General features: G+C 35.0%; 1 protein-coding gene across 2 annotated transcripts in view; it reads left to right on the forward strand.

Moving 5' to 3' along the window:
* The window catches only part of UXS1 (UDP-glucuronate decarboxylase 1), a 144,770-nt gene that overhangs the window by 61,286 nt on the left and 65,865 nt on the right, over positions 1-17,619 (forward strand). For both annotated transcript variants that reach the window (XM_051984301.1, XM_051984302.1), the window contains exon 5: positions 13,697-13,757. In XM_051984301.1, coding sequence (XP_051840261.1) covers positions 13,697-13,757 — 61 coding nt within the window. The remainder of the gene's footprint in view (positions 1-13,696; positions 13,758-17,619) is intronic.

Genomic DNA, 17,619 nt, shown 5'->3' on the forward strand with positions numbered 1-17,619 from the left:
GATAATTATCTCATTTGATCCTCACAACAACCCTGGAAGGTAGGTGCTTTATCCCCATTTTATAGATGAGAAAACTGAGACAAATATCCAGAATTACACAACTAGTAAGTGTCTTAATCCTGGTTTGAATTTAGGTCTTCCTGGCTCTAGGCTTGGCACTCTTGTGAATAGAAGACTGGTTGCCAAGTCAGGAAGATCTGTTTAAATATTTTGATACATATTGTATACACAAGGCAGGACAATTCACTGACCTTGGGCAGCCCTCTTAAAACCAAAAAGTACAGAGTACTTGCTAATTTGTATGTCTATAAGGAATTTCTTCCCTGGGAGTTCTTTCTGAAATAATGAAATCACAGTCTTGTCCAAAATAATTATATTTGTTATGTGTGTATGTGATTGTGTTCATATATGTTAAAGTACATATAGAAATATTACATATACATACTCTCACATAGATATAGCTTAAAACAAAATGGACATTGTTTCTTTTTCAAACATTGATTAGCCTAAGTGTTTTTCCTGTGTCGGTTATAAGTCCTCTTCCATGAAAAAAAATGTAACTTTTTAAATATTAGGTTGATATATGTTCAGTAAAAATGGCTTAAATTCAGGCCTTCTTGTTCTCATTCTTCCCATAGTGACCATATACATCAGTTGCTCCTTTCTAAAGAACTTGTTCCCTGTTTCTTCATTAAATAATGGTGTAGGCTGTGACTGGATTAAATGGCTATTACCTGCTAACTCAAAGCCCTGAAAGAGAAGATCAGATTTACTGATTGACTTTAAATCTTTTCTTAGTAGATTTCCAACCAGGAGACCTTTTGCTGCCTGGTGTCTGTCTGATTTGGCAAAATTCTCAGTGAGAAGGGCAGTGTGGAAAACTGAGAATTGATATTCATGTTTATTTTTTTAATTCCTTTTTTCTTTTAAATAATATTTTCCCCCAATTACGACAATTTTTAACATTCATTTTTAGTATAAGATTTTGATTTCCAAAGTTTCTTCCTCCTTAAAAGTGTAAGCAATTTGATATAGGCTGCATATGTATAGTCATGTAGAGCATAGTTCCATATTAGTTATATTGTGAAAGAAGAAACAGAAAAGAAAATATAAAGAACAACAACCAAAAAAAAGAAAAATAGTATGCTTCAATTTGCATTCAGACTTATCAGTTATTTCACTGAATATATATAGCATTTTCCATCATAAGGCTTTTGGACTTGTCTTGGATAGAAAATAACAAAGCATATTTGGAAAGTTGTGAGTATCAGGTATGTGTTAGGAAATTAGTGAGAGATGAAGCTAGAAATGTGGATGGAAAGCAAGATTTCTGAAAGGCCTAAAATTCTAGACTGAGGAATTTGTACTTTATTCCAACATCATTGCATGCTTTTGAACAGGTCTATGACATAATTATAGGAATGATAGGAATCAAGCACTGGAGGCCAAGAAAATTAATTGGGAAACTACTGTAATAGCCGAGATAAAAACAGTAAAATACTAAATTTAGTTTGTATCAGTATTCTTGGAAAGGAACTAGTGATACCTGTAGGTATTAAGGCAAATTCCTAAAGCTGATTGCATATTTACTCAGACCTAGAAACATGACTTTCTTTGGAGACAGCTAGCTTTGATCTAAAGATACCCTAAGTCATTCTTAGGTGACTTATCTTTTCTTTTTTTGACTGAGGGATGGGAGATGTTAGATTAATTCTAAATTATGTCGTTAGCATCATTGATTACTCTGTGCCAGGCTCTGTACTAAACACTGGGAATATGAAGAATGGGGGTAAAAATGGTCTTTGTTTTCAAAAGATATGTAAAAAATAATATACATACATGATATATACAAGGAAAATTGGAGCTAATAGAAAGAAGTGTTAATTTAGCCTCGGCTTCAGTAGAAAGTAGGATTTGAATCGAGATTTGAAGGAAACCAGGCTTGGAAGTTGGCTAGGAAAGACAAAGATTCTGGAGATGATATATATAAGATATAGCAAAGAGGCTCCTGAATTCCAGACTAGCTTGAAGGAAGTTAAATCTACAAGAATATAAGTGAGGAAGGAATCAGTCTGTGAAAGGCTTTAAATTTCAGAAAAGAAGATTTCATGTTAGTACTGAAATTGATCAGATGGGATAGATGACATATCCAAAGCTGGATTTTAGGAAAATAAATAGATTGAAGTATGAACTGAAGTGGGGAAAAGATCTGAGACAAAGAAAAGGCTATTTCCATACTTCTGGAGTAAAATGATAAGGGACAGCTAAGTTGCCTAGTGGTTAGAGTACCTAGTCTGGCGTATGGGATACCTGAATTCAAATGTTACCTCCAATACATTTTAGCTGTGTGATCCTGGTGTGTACTTCATTTCACTCTGTTTGCCTTGGTTTCCTCTTCTGTAAAATGAGCTGGAGAAGGAAATGGAAAACCACTCCAAAAGAGATCATGAAGAGTCAGACATGACTTAAATCACTGAACAACCAAGAAAGTGATAAGGGCCTGACAGTGTCAAATAAAAGAATGGGATGTATTCAAGAAAGATTGAGAAATTATTATCTACAGACCTTGGCAACAAATTAGGTAGAGGGAGTGAGTTGCAGTAAAGAGTTGAAGATGACACCCTTGGTAGTATTAGGGAGATTTGAAAGAGAGGAGAATTTGAGGAAGACAAGAAAGATAATGAATTCTGTTTTGGACATGTTGTGTTGGAATGTTTATAGAATATTGTGTTCCAAATGTCCTATAGACTGTTGGAAAAATGAGACTTGAGGTCAAAAAAGAAGGTGATATGGCACTGATGAAAATCCAACAAAGAAGACTAAGATCTAGAGAAGATGCGATGGAATAATTTTTAACATTTACATAGCACTCTAAAGTTTGCAAAGCATCTTGCATCTAAGTAAAATCCTATTTTACTTGAAGAAATTGAGGCAGAAAGAAATTAAGTCGTTTCTCTAGGGCCACACTAATTCAGATTATCCTAACTCCAGGTCCATCATTCTTATCTACTGTTCCACCCACCTGCCTGGAATAGTATGGAATGGAATTCAAGAGGTATGTAGAGGAGTTAGCATTGGCAAGCACTTCTTCCTATAAGATAGAATCCTAGTAATATGAGAAGAAGGAACTGTTGATGAGTTGTCTCACTTCAGAATCAAACTTCTTAGCTTTGAGGGGAGGAGTGCCATGGGAGATGTGAGAAGGAATGAAACCATTGTGGTAAATGAGACTGTGAATGGATTGTTTTTGTCCTTTATTTTTGAAAAGAACCATGACATTAGGGAGGTGATGCCATGACATGCAAGTGAATTGAATGTAAATGAGGGAAGGCTGTGTAAGGCCACCTGCCTTACTTTCTCCTCCAGTCATGTGGGTCCAATGGGAAGGGTATAGATTAGGATGACTAGAGATGACCCTAGGTGCTGAGTTTGACTGGGGCAATGCCCATTCATTTTTTTTTAAATTTTATTTTATTTAATAACTTTGTATTGACAGAATCCATGCCAGGGTAATTTAAAGAGTAGGTAAGAATTGAAGCAAAGAGAGAGAGAGAGAAAAGAGAGGGGGAGAGACAGAAAGAGAGAGAGAGAAAGATAAAGAGAGAGAGAGCGCTGTGCTACCCAACTGTCCAGTTTCAGGGTTCCCAGTAGGATAATCTCTACTCAGAGGTTGTTGTTTCTCCTTTCTTGAACAAGACCATGAGATGGGGGGAGGTGAGTGGATTAGGGAGGTGTAATAAGATTGCCTTTCTGCAGTGAGGGATTATTTAGCATAAAATGTAGTTATCCTTTCCATAACTTGACTTTTTCTCATCATGGTTTTTATATATTGTAGGGTAGCATAAGAAATTAAATGGAAATTTTTTCAAGTTTGATGAAAATCATAGACAACATGTGAAAGCAAGCAGACAACACAGAAAAACTTTAGAGATGTAGAAATACTTATATAATACTATGTATTAGCAATATTTTTTTAATATTATAGGAATTCAGAATTCTCTGGTACAAGAAGATGATCAAAAAATTTTAAACAGATTTTCCAGATTGCAGGGGCACCATACCCCTAAATTCTACAATGTGGAAGGGATAACCATAATATAGTTCAATTTAGCTTACTTTACATTTGAGGAAACAAGTCCAGAGAACTTTAGTGTATTCAAGGTCATACAGTTACTTAGTAACAGAAATAGGTCTACAATCTCTGTCTTTTCACTCTGCATTCTATCCTCCCCTCCTCACATTCCCCTCCTCCCCCAAACAGTGTCATTCTGACTACACCCACTAAGGAAGATGCTGGGGATTACTTTTGAGGGGGCTCATCATAAGCCAGTTTTGTATCCCCGGTATTCACCTCAATTTCTGTTTATATTGCTATTTTTATAGATAAAATCCATAACACAAACATTACAAAGAGGTGGTTTGTTTAATAAAGTTACTTCCAAGGTTTGGCAGAGCCTGGTTTGCTAAGATTCCACATGGGAAAAGGAAGCCAAGCCTGGTGCCCCCTTCTCTTTTAGATGATTAGGCTAATTCATTCATTCAATAAATATTTGCTGAACTCCTAAAAAGATGAGCTAGACATTACATGTGGCATTTTAAAAAGAATTGTAATCTAGGAGGAATCTGAGACATATGCATAATTAAGCAAAATTTACTGTTCTTTTTGTTATTTAATCATTTTTCAGTCATGCCTAACTCTTCATGACCCTATTTAGGGTTTTCTTAGCAAAGATCACTGTCTTTCTCCAACACATTTTACTGATGAGAGAACTGAGGCAAAAGGGGTTAAGTGATTTGCCCTGGGTCACACAGTTATTAACTGAGGCCAAATTTGAGCTCAGCAAGATGATTCTTCCTGACTCCAGACCCACATTCTATCCTCTTTTCCATCTAACTGTCCTTCACAGTTATTTAAGATTTGGCAAATTCAAAGTAACAGTTAATCAGTAATCATTTATTCAGTACCTTCTATGTGTCAGATACAGGGCTGCATGCTAGGGATACAAAAAGAAGCAAAAAATAGTAGCTGCCCTCAAGGAACTTTTAGTCTGAAGGTAAAGATAATATATAAATTAACAATATATACAAGATAAATAGGGAATAATCTGCAGAGGGAAGGCACTGACTGGTATTAGGAGGGGTTGGGAAAGGCTTCTTGTAGAAGTTGAGATTTTAGTTAACACTTTAAAAAGAAGGCAGAGAGGTCAATAGTGAGATAGTAGGAAGACACTGGAATTTATTGATTAGGGTTGGGGTTAATGTGATATGTTCAGGTTTATGCTTTAGGAAATTGACAGTTAAGTGGAGGATAGACTGGAGGTGAAAGTGGACCAATCCAAAGGGTACTGCAGGCCTGAGAGGATGAGAGGATGCACCAGAATGCTGTCAGGGTCAGGGTCAGAGATGTTGGGAAGAATATTATAGAACCTAGAAATGACAACACATTGGTTACATATTGAATATTAGAGGTGGGATAGTGAATTAGAGAGAGAGATATTAAGCATTGATATCAAGATTGGGAGAAAATGTTTGACAACTTTTACCATAATACGTGTTTTGGTTGGAATCTATGGTGACATTGGTATAGAGTTTTAGGGAAATGTATTTGCTACTAAGATGTTAAGTGACTTGGCCAAATTTAAGCACCTACTAGGTGTCAGATGGGATATAAGCCAATGGTTTCCTAACTGACTGGATCTGTATATTATTATCATTATTAATAGTCTTACCAATATTCCTTCTACTTTTGAGGGGATTAGAGTCTCTGGTGATGACCACATATTTAAAATCAGCCGGAGTCAGGAATTCAGGTTAAGGGGAAAATCTTCAATCTTTATTGAAGAGATGAAGAAGGATTGCTATAGCAATATGGGCAGCTGTGACAAGAAGCCAGCTAGCAGAGGGGAATTGGAGGTGAAGGGCAGTCCCGATAGCAATACGAGTAGCTGTGTCAAGACTCCAGCCAGCAGTTTCTCTTTCCCCTTCCCTTTCCACTCCCCTGCCTCCACCCACCAAAAACGTCATTTCCTGTATAACACATCAGGACTTGTACAAAGAGTGGGCGGGGCCATTCTTTCTCCAAGCATATATATTAATGGAGTATGGTCCAATTACTATTTAACCTCATGTGCTTGGGACCTCAGTGCATCAACTCAAGCCTCAGCCCATTATAATCTCTATTCCACAACTTATCACCTTGTCATGATGACTCTCTGATATTATCATTGTCATCATTATTACTTCAGGTTTCGGTTGGAATCTGGATTCTGACATTTATTCCCAACTAGATGGCGGTGATAATAAGAGTGCTTGGCTGTAATCAGGAATCTGGCCACATACACATAGTAGTTGTGTGACCCTGGGCAAGTCACTTCATCCTGTTTGTCTGTTTCCTCATCTGTAAAGTGAACTGAAGAATGAAATGACAAACCATTCAAGTATATTTACCAAGAAAATCCCAAATAGTGTTACAAAGAACCAGATGTGATTGGAATGACTGATCATTATCACAATAATAAATTGAGTTCTGGTTTGTAGCATTTGTCTATTTCTGAGGCATAACTAACTCATAATGCACAAAATTTAACCATTGGCTCTTTACAAGTTCAAGCTGCCTCTTGCAGGACAGCAGGACAAAAAAAAAAAAATAGCATCTTTCAATTTTATGGGAATTTATCAATTCCAGGATTAAAAAGTAAGGAAGATAGTAATTTAGTTTGAATGAATGAATGAAAATACTTAAAAGGCATATCCCTTAAAGAACTTTATATTCTAATGAGGTAACATATTAGGAAGTTGTGGCCTGGAGAAGTTATTCTGGTTTGGAAAGTTAAGTTGGGCTCTATAAGTGATGCAAATAGTCTTGATCCTGTCCGTTTTTGCCCTCAATTAAGACTAATGGATTGACCATTTAATCTCTCCCTAGAGCAAAAGTAAAATATTTTATTCTTATTTAAGGAAAATAGCTCAGATATTATTGTTGGGAATTTTCCTGTAATAGTTCATTAGAGTTATTGAAACCCGAATCATTTTGACCTAAATTGAAGATTAAGCTTCTTTGGGTAGAAAGAACCCACATTCAGTAAATCAGAGCTTGCCTTGCTGTGTGAGCAAGAGCAATGATAGCTCATGCTTGTAATGAGAAAGAACAGGCAAAACAAAACAAACAAAAAAACTGGAATAAGATTTCCTATGATGGAGTATATATAGTTGAGAAAATAAATTTGTCCATCTGTTGTTTTTGGGCTGGAAATTCCTTTAAGTTTGTGAAATGAAGAAATAAACTGGTCTTATAGCATTCTTGCTTTATTGACAAAGAAAAAAATACTGCAAATATGAGAAATGGAAGATTTCCTTTTATTCTTCTTTGAAGATAATCTATGTGTTCACAGAAATATTTACATATTTAATCTGTAAGGATCTATCTTAAATGTCTAGAAAAAGTTTATGAAACATTTTTCAGGTTAACTGAGCAGAGTGAGGAGTGTATGTGTGTGCATATTCTCAAGTAACATGACATCTGTTGTTTTTATTTCTTCTGTTCTAGAATCATGGGAATATTTTGACTTTGTACACATGTAATTATAGTTAGAAGATATATTTGGCTATCAGAATTGGCTCCTTTGTTTATTAGCAGAAAAATACAGTAACCAATTTTTTGGCTTTAGAATTTGCCTAACCACAGTATTAAAAAAAAAGAATAAAGAAATGTGGTTTTGGAAGTAGAAATTAAGCATTATTCATCAAGAATAGTTTCAAGGTTAATGTGTTGTAGTAAAAAATTTTACTAATAATATGCTGCTAAAATAACTTCAAATGTTTTTCAGTTGTTCAGTCATTTTTCAGACACATTTAATTCTTCATAATCCATTTGGGATTTTCTTGGCAAAGATAGTAGAATGGTTTGCCATTTCCTTCTTCAACTTATTTTACAGATGAGGAAACTGAAACAGAGTGAAGTGACTTGTCTAGAATCATATAGCTAGATATCTGAGGCCACATTTGAATTCAGGAAGATTCATCTTCCTGATTCTTCTTGATTACTGACTTGTACTTGCAGTACTGCAGCACTACCTACCTACCCCCAATCTGAAATAATGTCAGCTCAGTTTAAGTTATTTTCTGATAGCTTACATGGTATGTTTGAAATTTACAGGCAAATAACGGTAAATTGGAATATCTTTTTGGTTTTTTCCTTTTCTGTTTATTTTATCTTTTTCCCTTTCTTTTCTTTTCTCATTCATTAGCTGTTTTATTCATTTGACTGCTTATCTTATAATATTCTGTATTGTTGTTTATTTTAAGCTATCTTGTTTGTCTTATCTCCCCACCTAGATTGTGAACCTGAGTTTTAAAATTTCTTTGTAATGCAAACACAGAATTGTCTGAAAGCTTGTAATAACAGACCTCTCCTTGAACCTTTTAAAGTTTTTTGATATTTTCCAAATCACTAAATGTCTGAGTCTCTCTTATCTTACAGAATTGATTTAAGAATAAGCTTTGAAACCTGAAAAGTGCTGCATAGATGAAAAATAGTGTTTTTGTTATTAGTAATAGTTTTATTAGCACAGAATTCTAAATACTAAAGTTCAATAAATGTAAGTTATATAACTATAATTCTCTGGCCTAGACTGTCTGAGGGAAAGCTATATTCCACTTTACCCATCTCTCCTTAAGTGGGTTGGGAGAGGTAGTTATACTTATTTTCAGGTATCATTTCTAATAGTGCATTGCTAGGAAAGTGTGGTTGATAGCATAGTATTAATAGCAGTCTATGGAACTCAAGTGACCACCTGGTTAGCTATTCAATATTCTTGCTACGTTTGATTCCCACTTATTTAGGCATTGCACTGGAAATGAAGAAAGAGAACTATTTTTTCATCATAATACTCTTTTTTCCTTTGGGTTTCAAGATTTTGTGCTCAATTCTACATTACCATTCATTCCTATCTTACCATTCATACTCAGGTCTCCTTTTTCCTTTTTACACTCTCAGTTAGTTCTTGTCAAAATGTGCTGCTACCTGGTTCCTGTATATGACATTCTATATCCTACAGAATACATCCCTTTTTCACCTTTTTTTTCTTTAGAATTCCTAACTTCTAAGCTAGTTATTTTTATTCCATATTTTTTCTCCAGAAATCTAATTTAATTTCTTGCTTCTTTCTTTCCATCTTCTCATATAGTCCGTGTGGCTAAACCATTGCTTTTAGAGGCTCTATTTGTCCCAGTGGAATTACTTTCTTCTGGGCTTACAGCTTGGGTTTTTCTTAGCCTTTATCATTTTTTCATTGTCATTGTTTTCTCCTGCCTACTTTTTTGTTTATTTGTTTTTTTGCTGAGGCAATTGGACTTGCCCAGGGTCACACAGTTAGGAGGAGTTAAGTGTTTGAGAACAGATTTGAACTCAGGTCCTCCTGACTTCAGGGCTGGTGCTCTACTCACTGTGCTACCTAGCAGCCCCTTTCCTGCCTACTTCTGTTTCTTGTTTCAGTTCTTAAATTGGAACTTTGTACCTTGAATAGTTAAACCTTGTTTGGTCCTTCCATCTCAGTTGTCCGTATGCTATTGCTACTCTAACTAAAATGGCTAGTATTAGGCACTACTCTCAATATTTGTCTCTTTCTTTTTTTGCTGGTTTATCTTTTCAACATTTAAATTTTTTTTCTTTTTTTAAAAATAGTATTTTAATTTTTTCCCTCACATGTTAAGAAAAATTTTCACATTCATTTTTTCAAGATTTTGAGTTCCAGTTTTCCATTGCCTCTTTCTTTCCCTCCCTTCTTCTGAAGATGCTAGGCAGTTTGACTTAGTTTATGAACATGTTATGACATAAATATATTTCCATATTATCACATTTGTGAAAGAAGAAACAAATCAAAAGGGAAAAAAGGAAAAAAAAATGCTTTGATCTGTATTCCAAGTCCATCAGTTCTTTTTCTGATTATAGGAATAGCATTTTCCTTTGTGATTCCTTTGTACTAGTACTGAGTACTAGTACATTTTATTTTGCATCAGTTCATACAAATCTTTCCAGGTTTTTCTGAAATTTGCCTGTTCATAATGTCTTATTGCATAATAGTATTCCATTAGAGTCATAATCCTCGCTTGTTCAGCCATTCCCCAATTGATAGGCATTTCCTTAGTTTCCAGTATTTTGCTTCTACAAAAAGATCTGCTATAAATATTTTTGATACATAGGCACTGTCTCTCTTAAACGCTCCCCAGTTGAGAGTAGGTTCTGCTGCAAGACAAGGCCCATTTGGATACTATTCTCAGGGTTCTTGCAAACTACTCTTTCGTCTCTCCTCTCAATCTTTCCTCCTATTCCCAGTCATTGAGTTGTTCCTTCTTCTTGCCATGCTTCCCTGTTCTTCAAGGTATAACTAGTAAAGTCCTGTTTTCCTGCTTAAGTGAGCTATGAAGAATTTTTCTGACCAGCCAAGGCCAGTTTCTGGCTTCAGTTCATCATTCCTGGAGTTTGTGTTGATTTACCACTCATCCCCTCATCCCTTTCCCAAGAGCATCAGTGATCATTAGGACCATTTATAGTAGCTTGTGCTTCCCTAGCATAGTCCTTCTTCCAGAGTTGACCAACCTCCAGTCCATTTATTTACTTAGACTTGCTTTGGCTTTTTTTGGTGCAGTTCTGGTTTAGAAAAAGGACTCTAATTTTGTTTCTCTGATTTTTCTTGTGATTTCTCTATTTGTGGTCCTTTTCAAGCTAAGATTTACCTGTAGATATAAGCTCTTTACTACCTTTCAATTACTCTCTTAACCAGAAGTTTCTCTTTCATTTAAAAGATAAATCAAGGTAGTTTTCAAGAGGTTGGAAAATGAAATGAAATTTCCCCCTCCACCCCACCCTCCCCCAAATATTAAATCCTAAGACAGTACAAAAAGAGCAAAGGAAAGTATGGGGAAAAAAATTCAATCCTAGATGAACACTTAGCTGCTTGCCTGGGCCCTGCTAGTGATTCTCCGTGTGAGTAAGGAGAAGTCACTTAACTTTCCCTATCCCTCATTACCCTTATGTGTAAAAGAAAGGTCTTAGAACTCCAGGTTCCCTTCCAACTTGAATATTCCATGATCCTGGAAAAGTTAAAAAAAAAAAAAACATTTATAGACAGTATTCTCAAATGATCAGTCTTCTCTTCTGTCTGCCTCTGTCACTTAAGTGACAAAATGGACTAGATGATCTGTTAATATCTTTCTTAGCTCTAACACTATGATCTTATGATCCAGCTCTGGCACTTGCACAATTTTGTCTTTTCACTGTCTCTTTTCTGGAAGAAGTATGTAACCAGGCCATTGCTACAGGCAACATATGCCCTCATTCCTTTTTCTCTTAATGCATGCAGCCACGGAGGCTGTGAGGGTGCTGCTAAAAGGCCTGTTCTGCATGGAAACACAGCTAACAAAAGCCCTTCAGAGTGAAACCAGTGTTCCGATAAGCATTATAGATCATTAATTTGGAAATAAAATGCTTCCTCTCACAAAGCTCCAGGTATACTGCATGCTGTTTGTTATTCTATTGCTTTTAAATCTCGCTCTTGCCTTCTTATTGGGTGGGGAAGGGAGAGGAGAGGAAAGACTTTAGCACTGAAAATTTGAACTTTTAAAAAATAAACATTAGAGACACATTCCTAAAACAAGGGAAATCAGAATTCTTGGGATATAGTTAGTCAGTAAGCACTTATTAAGTACCTAGTATGTGCCAGGCATTGTGACCGAGGCTTACAAGGAAAGGTTAAAGGTAGTCCTTGCTCTCAGGGTACTCATGGCTTAATGGAGATAACATGAAAACATCTATGTATAAACAAGATCATGCAGGATAAATAATAAACAGAAGAAAAGCAGTAGCATTAAGGGGGATTGGAACAGGTGGAATTCTAGATGGAATTTGAAGGAATCTAGAAAAGCCAGAAGATAGCAAGGGAGAGCTTTTGTAGTTTGGTAATTAGCCAGTGGAAGCATATGTATCTGGAGATAAAGGATGGGGGAGTAAGATGCTATTGTTTTGAGAGTTCCCTCTAACAATATACAGATTGTAGCCTACATATATCTTCCTATCCTATACACTCTGGTCCATGTCCTCCTATAGATTCACTTCAGGGAATCCTCTCATCACAATATTGATCTTTGATTTTTTTTTTCTGATATTAAGAGGCTGTCTTACATTAGGAGAGCCCTTACTTTCCTGATAACATCATTTGCTTCAATTCACCTTCAAAATTCCATATTTGTTATGTGCTACATCCTGCTTACACCCTTGACATTTTTCTCTATGACCCTCATTTTTAATTTCTCAGATTCTGGTTTCTGTTATTCATGGTCATAACAGTATTGATAATCCCTTTGCTTCTGGTAGAAGTTTTGGGGTCTTTAAATGAACTGCACAATTTCCCATAGACAAGTGAGCCTGCTTTCCTAGTCTTGTTCAATAATGTGTCCAACTCCCAAAGTGTATTTGTATATTCTCTCCAGAAATATATGTATGTATATTTGTGGATATGTATACAAATATATATATATATATATATATATATACACACATACAATTATATGCATGCCTACAAGTGTATATATCTGCCATATGTGTGTATTTTGTGTATTCAAGTGTATGTAATATAGTATGTCTGCTCTATATATCTATCTACAAGTATGTTTATGTACAGAGTGTATATGTGCTATATTAGTGTTTGTTTTATATATACAGGTGTGTTTATATGTAAAAGTATGGGTATACAAATATGTATGTGTGTGTGAGTATGTACACACAGGGATAGACAAGCTTTTTAACAGAGATTCTTAATCTAGGATATGTAAACTTTTCCTCCCTTATATTTTGATAACTGTTTTTAAACTAGCTGTAAATCCTATGTATTTTCCTTTATGAATTTAAAAATAGTATTCTAAGATGGGGTCCATAAGCTTCCCCAGACTTCTTTGATGCAAAAAAAAAAAAAAAAGTCAAGAACCCCTGCCCTGTAGGAAGTCAAGACTATTGATGTACTTTGGAAGAGATCCATAGGGCAGCTGAAACTACAGGACTAGATGAACTTCTGGGATTTTGTTACTAACCAGGTGGCCTAGTAGTTGGGAAGAAGAGAAAAGATAACATAGGGATTGTTTAAAAAAAAAACAAAAACAAATTTGGAATTCTGAGAAATTGGGGAGAAGGGACTAATATTTAGAAAAGTGAAAAGAAGTATTTTTTTCAACTTCTTGTTTGACACAACATGGTGTTCTTCCCTGCTCTGAGAATTAGAAAAAGATGACTTCTATTTTTTCCTATCAAGGCTCGAGCAGCACTTTGGTTGTACAGTTGTTGTTGTATTTAGTATGTATGTATTTCTCTTGTGATTTGCCTTTACATGTGTTAACATGTCAACTTCAGGTCAACTTCAGCTGCAGATTGGCTCTGTGGTAGATCCTCAAGTCATACTCAGTTAGTTTGTGGAACAGCAAATTAAATAACATTTATTTAATGAATTGAATGAGCAACAGATATAAATTTCATATAAGAATTGCCCTAGGTCAGCTGTTTCTTTGACCATTAAGACTAAAAGCAGAAGTGAAACATATTTGTTTCTGTAAAACTATTGCTATTAGTGATTCATCAGTTAAAAAAGAATGAATTGAGACCCCTAATTTTGGCTTTCTGCTTTTTTTTGTGTGTCCTCACATTCTGTAGCTTTACCCAAAAGTACCCACCGGTGAAATTTTTATCAGAAAAGGATCGAAAAAGAATTTTGGTAAGTTTTTGCATATTTTTTTCTTCATTCACATTGTTCTTTTTAGTAAAGGAACTTATTTATTTTGTTAATCTATGATCTTTGATGACTTATGAATTGTAACCCTACAAGCTTTAATACAAACTTTACCAGAGTATTCAGAGTACTTATCCCACATTAAGTTTGTGGGAACTTAAAAAAAAGAAAAAAAAAAAACACTTATAAGAAAAATGTTACTTATTTTTCAGTAGCAAATAAACTATCTTTACATAAAAACTCCTCTAAGAGGAGTAGACAGATTGGTTGTCTCCTGCCTTTTCCAAGTGAGTCACATAATCCAGATCCAGACCAAATCCAGAAGCTTCTTTTACAAATGTCAGCTCTCTACTTGGGTCAGAGCCTCTTTTTACAACTCACCAGAAATATCTATTGCCCCATCTGAGCTTGAATGGAGTAGTAGCCCATGATGATGTGGCACAGGACAATTATTTCTCTCCAGTCTTCTGGAGCCATAGGACTAGGTGCTGAGTTTTCTGATGAATGGCATAATCATAACCATTTATTAATCTTGTGTAAAATTCTATATAGGAAGGACTAATGGTTTTGAAGAAGACTTTATACATGATGTGGCAAAGGTCACAGGGTCATGAATGGTAGCAAAATTTATTCTGTTTTACAAATAACTGCAAAATTCTGACCACTATTTCCAGAGTAATTGCTCTAAGATAAGTTAAACTGTGAGAAAAGACAGAACTTCATCTAGGGTTTTTGTGTGTGGGGGGGTTTGAGTTTAGAATGATAGTTTAAGCTCTAAAAATCATAAAGTCTATTTATATAGTGACTTACCATTTATGAAATGGTTATACAGCTTTAATTTACAAATTCTTTAGCACTAAAACTTGGGGCCCTTTTGACTGAAGGACTGTTAAAATATTCATACCCAAGAATGGTTTGTTGAAATAATTTTTTCTTATTGCTGAGCAACCTCACATTTAACTGCCAAGTTTGACCTTAAGCACTTTAGTTTCTTTTGGCACCTTGAAAAAGCCTTACCATTAATGCATCAACTGAAATCTGTAAGGTGGAAAACACCTAAAGTTGTGTAGACTCAACCAATTTTCAATGTAATAGATAACAAGCCTTTTTTTGCTGGTACCTTTATATAAATTTACCAAGAAGATCTGTTTCTTATTCTTATTTGATTCTTACCCTTATTCTTCCTTTTCTGGTGAAATTTTTCCTCCTCCTGAAGCCTTCAGCTTCTATCAGTATTCCTTCTATTAGGAATGCTTACTTAATGGGCTGAAGATAAGAAGAAAATATTCTTATAGTCTAGCTAAGTAACATAAAGCATTAAGTACTCCTGGTAGAGGATAATTGCTCCATTAAAACAACTCTGGCCACCTAGACCAAGGGACCTTCTCACAATTTCATGCCTCTGAAGTTAACGAAATACAGGAAGCAATTCTTAAATACAATGCATGGCTTTAGGTTCTAGGCTGTTGACTCTGCATTTTATGTAAAAAATGATTGAATAGACAGTTACTAGTTGTGTCACCCTGGGCAAGTCACATAACTGGTCTGCCTCTATTTCCTTATCTGTAAAATGGGAATCATAATAGCACCTACTTCTCAGAGTTATTTTGAAGTTCAAATTAAATTATATTTATAAAGCACAATGCCTGGCACACACATTAACTGCTTAATTCATACTTTTTTTTCTCCTCTTCCCTTAATAGGATAAGTTTAAATTCATTGTCTTGTTTGCAAAAAAAAAAGATGTTTTTAAAACTTAGGATCATAAATCTGGAGCTGGAAGATCCATGCATAATCTAATCAAATCCCTCTTCACTTTAAAGAGCAGGAAGTAACACTTAATCCCTTCCAACAGACAAACTCACACTCTCTCTCTCTCTCTCTCTCTCTCTCACACTCACACTCACACTCACACATACTCACACATACTCATTCTTACATAGGAGGAAACAGACCTGGAGAAAAATAGTTGACTTGCACAAGATTAGATAAATAATAAATTGTGACAGTAGCAGATTTTGAACACATTATCAGCCTCCAAATTCAGCACTTTCTCAGATGCACCATTCTTTTAACCTTTTGTAAAAAAGAAAAAAGTGTTAGACTTGAGACTCTAAGATCATTTAAATAGATATTAATTTCTACCCTGACTATCTTGCCATGTGGATATATGGACGAAATGAAATAATTATTATAAAAACATTTTTGTGAACTTAGACTGAGATCAAAATGGCAATTCCAAAAGTAACTTCCCAATTACTTTTTTAATACCTGCCAGTAAAGTTAATTCAGCTAAAACAGCATAGTAGGATAGTGAAAGTATCCCTCTATTGGGAGCCCAGGTCACATAAGCCTCTTTAGATCTTGGTTCTTCATATGCAGGACTAGATAAGGTTATCTTTCATTTATTTGTCTCTTGATGGTTCATAAGGTATTCTTTATAGTCTCTATGAGAAGTCAGGATAGGAATTATTATCTCTGTTTAGATGATCCTAATGTCTCTTTTAGTATAATTCAGTGGTTCTAAAAGGGTACTTATGAATATTCTATTAATAGTGAATAAATTTAATTACATCGCAAATTAACCTCTATGGACCAGTTTCTCCATCTGCAAAACGCCCCATTTGGACTATCTGCCCTCCAGGGTTCTTCATAACAGTACAATGAAGAGAGCACTGGATTTGGACTCAGAAAATCTAGATTTGAACTCTCATCCTGTTACAACCTACCACCTGGGCTTTAGTTTCCTCATTGTAAAATGAAAGGGTTAAAGATGGTTACTAAGATTTCTTTGAATTCTATATTTGATTTCTTTCCCAACTCAAACATTCTGTTGTTCCATGATTCTAATATGAGCAATCAAATTTACTTAGCCTTAAAAATGATAATTAAAAATCATTCCTAAAAATATACATTTTTTAAGGCTTAAAAAATGAATAAGCCATGTATTTTTTAGGTATTGAGTTACTTGCTCTTCTTCATCACCATCATACAATAGCTGACATAATAATAATTTAAGATTTTCCAATTTTTTTTCCTCACAACAGCCATATGTAGTAGGGAATATGAATATCTTTATCCTCATTTTACAGAGGAAGAAAGTGAAATTACAATATTTAGTGGCATAGCTAGGAAATGTATGAGCCAGGATAGGGAGATCCTCTGACCCTAAGATCAATGTTCTTTGATCAATATCAAAGTGCCTTTTAGCATTTTTGAGAGTGGGGGACAGAGAGGAAGGTTGAAAGGAGGGTAAGAAGGGATGGATATTGAGGAGAATAGGATGGCTTTAGTGACCTAGAAATTTCATCTAGGAACTTTTAAATTAAATGAATGATATTGCTGTTTTATAATGGAATGGAAATCAAAGCAGAACATGGCAAAATTTTTTTGTATATTTACACCTGTCTAGCCCCTATAATCACCCCACCTTCTCCCCAAGCATGAATTCACAACATTGTATTAATAGCATCTTTTCATTCATATGTTTTGAGTTGACCCTGTTTCTTATGGATTTTAATTTTAGGAAATTGATTATTACTGAACCCCTGTCACAGCACAGTAACTGCATAATTATATCATTTCTGAAGTAGCATATAGTTAGAGTCTACATAGGATTTACCTTTTTGTGATGATAATCAAGCAGCAGTTTTGTGTGTGTGTGTGTATTTTGCATGTTAGCCTCTGAATAGTCCTTGCTATTTGTTTATCAACTTGTTAACTTTTTTTACTGGTGAATTCTTGTAATGGAAACCTCTATTTATCTCACAGACATTCAATGCATGAGTCACTTTGCCTATTCTATGTCTTCTAATGAAAATAATTCTATTAGGTTTTCTATCTATGG

Source organism: Antechinus flavipes, chromosome 3, assembly GCF_016432865.1.
Source record: "Antechinus flavipes isolate AdamAnt ecotype Samford, QLD, Australia chromosome 3, AdamAnt_v2, whole genome shotgun sequence".
Classification (NCBI taxonomy): domain Eukaryota; kingdom Metazoa; phylum Chordata; class Mammalia; order Dasyuromorphia; family Dasyuridae; genus Antechinus; species Antechinus flavipes.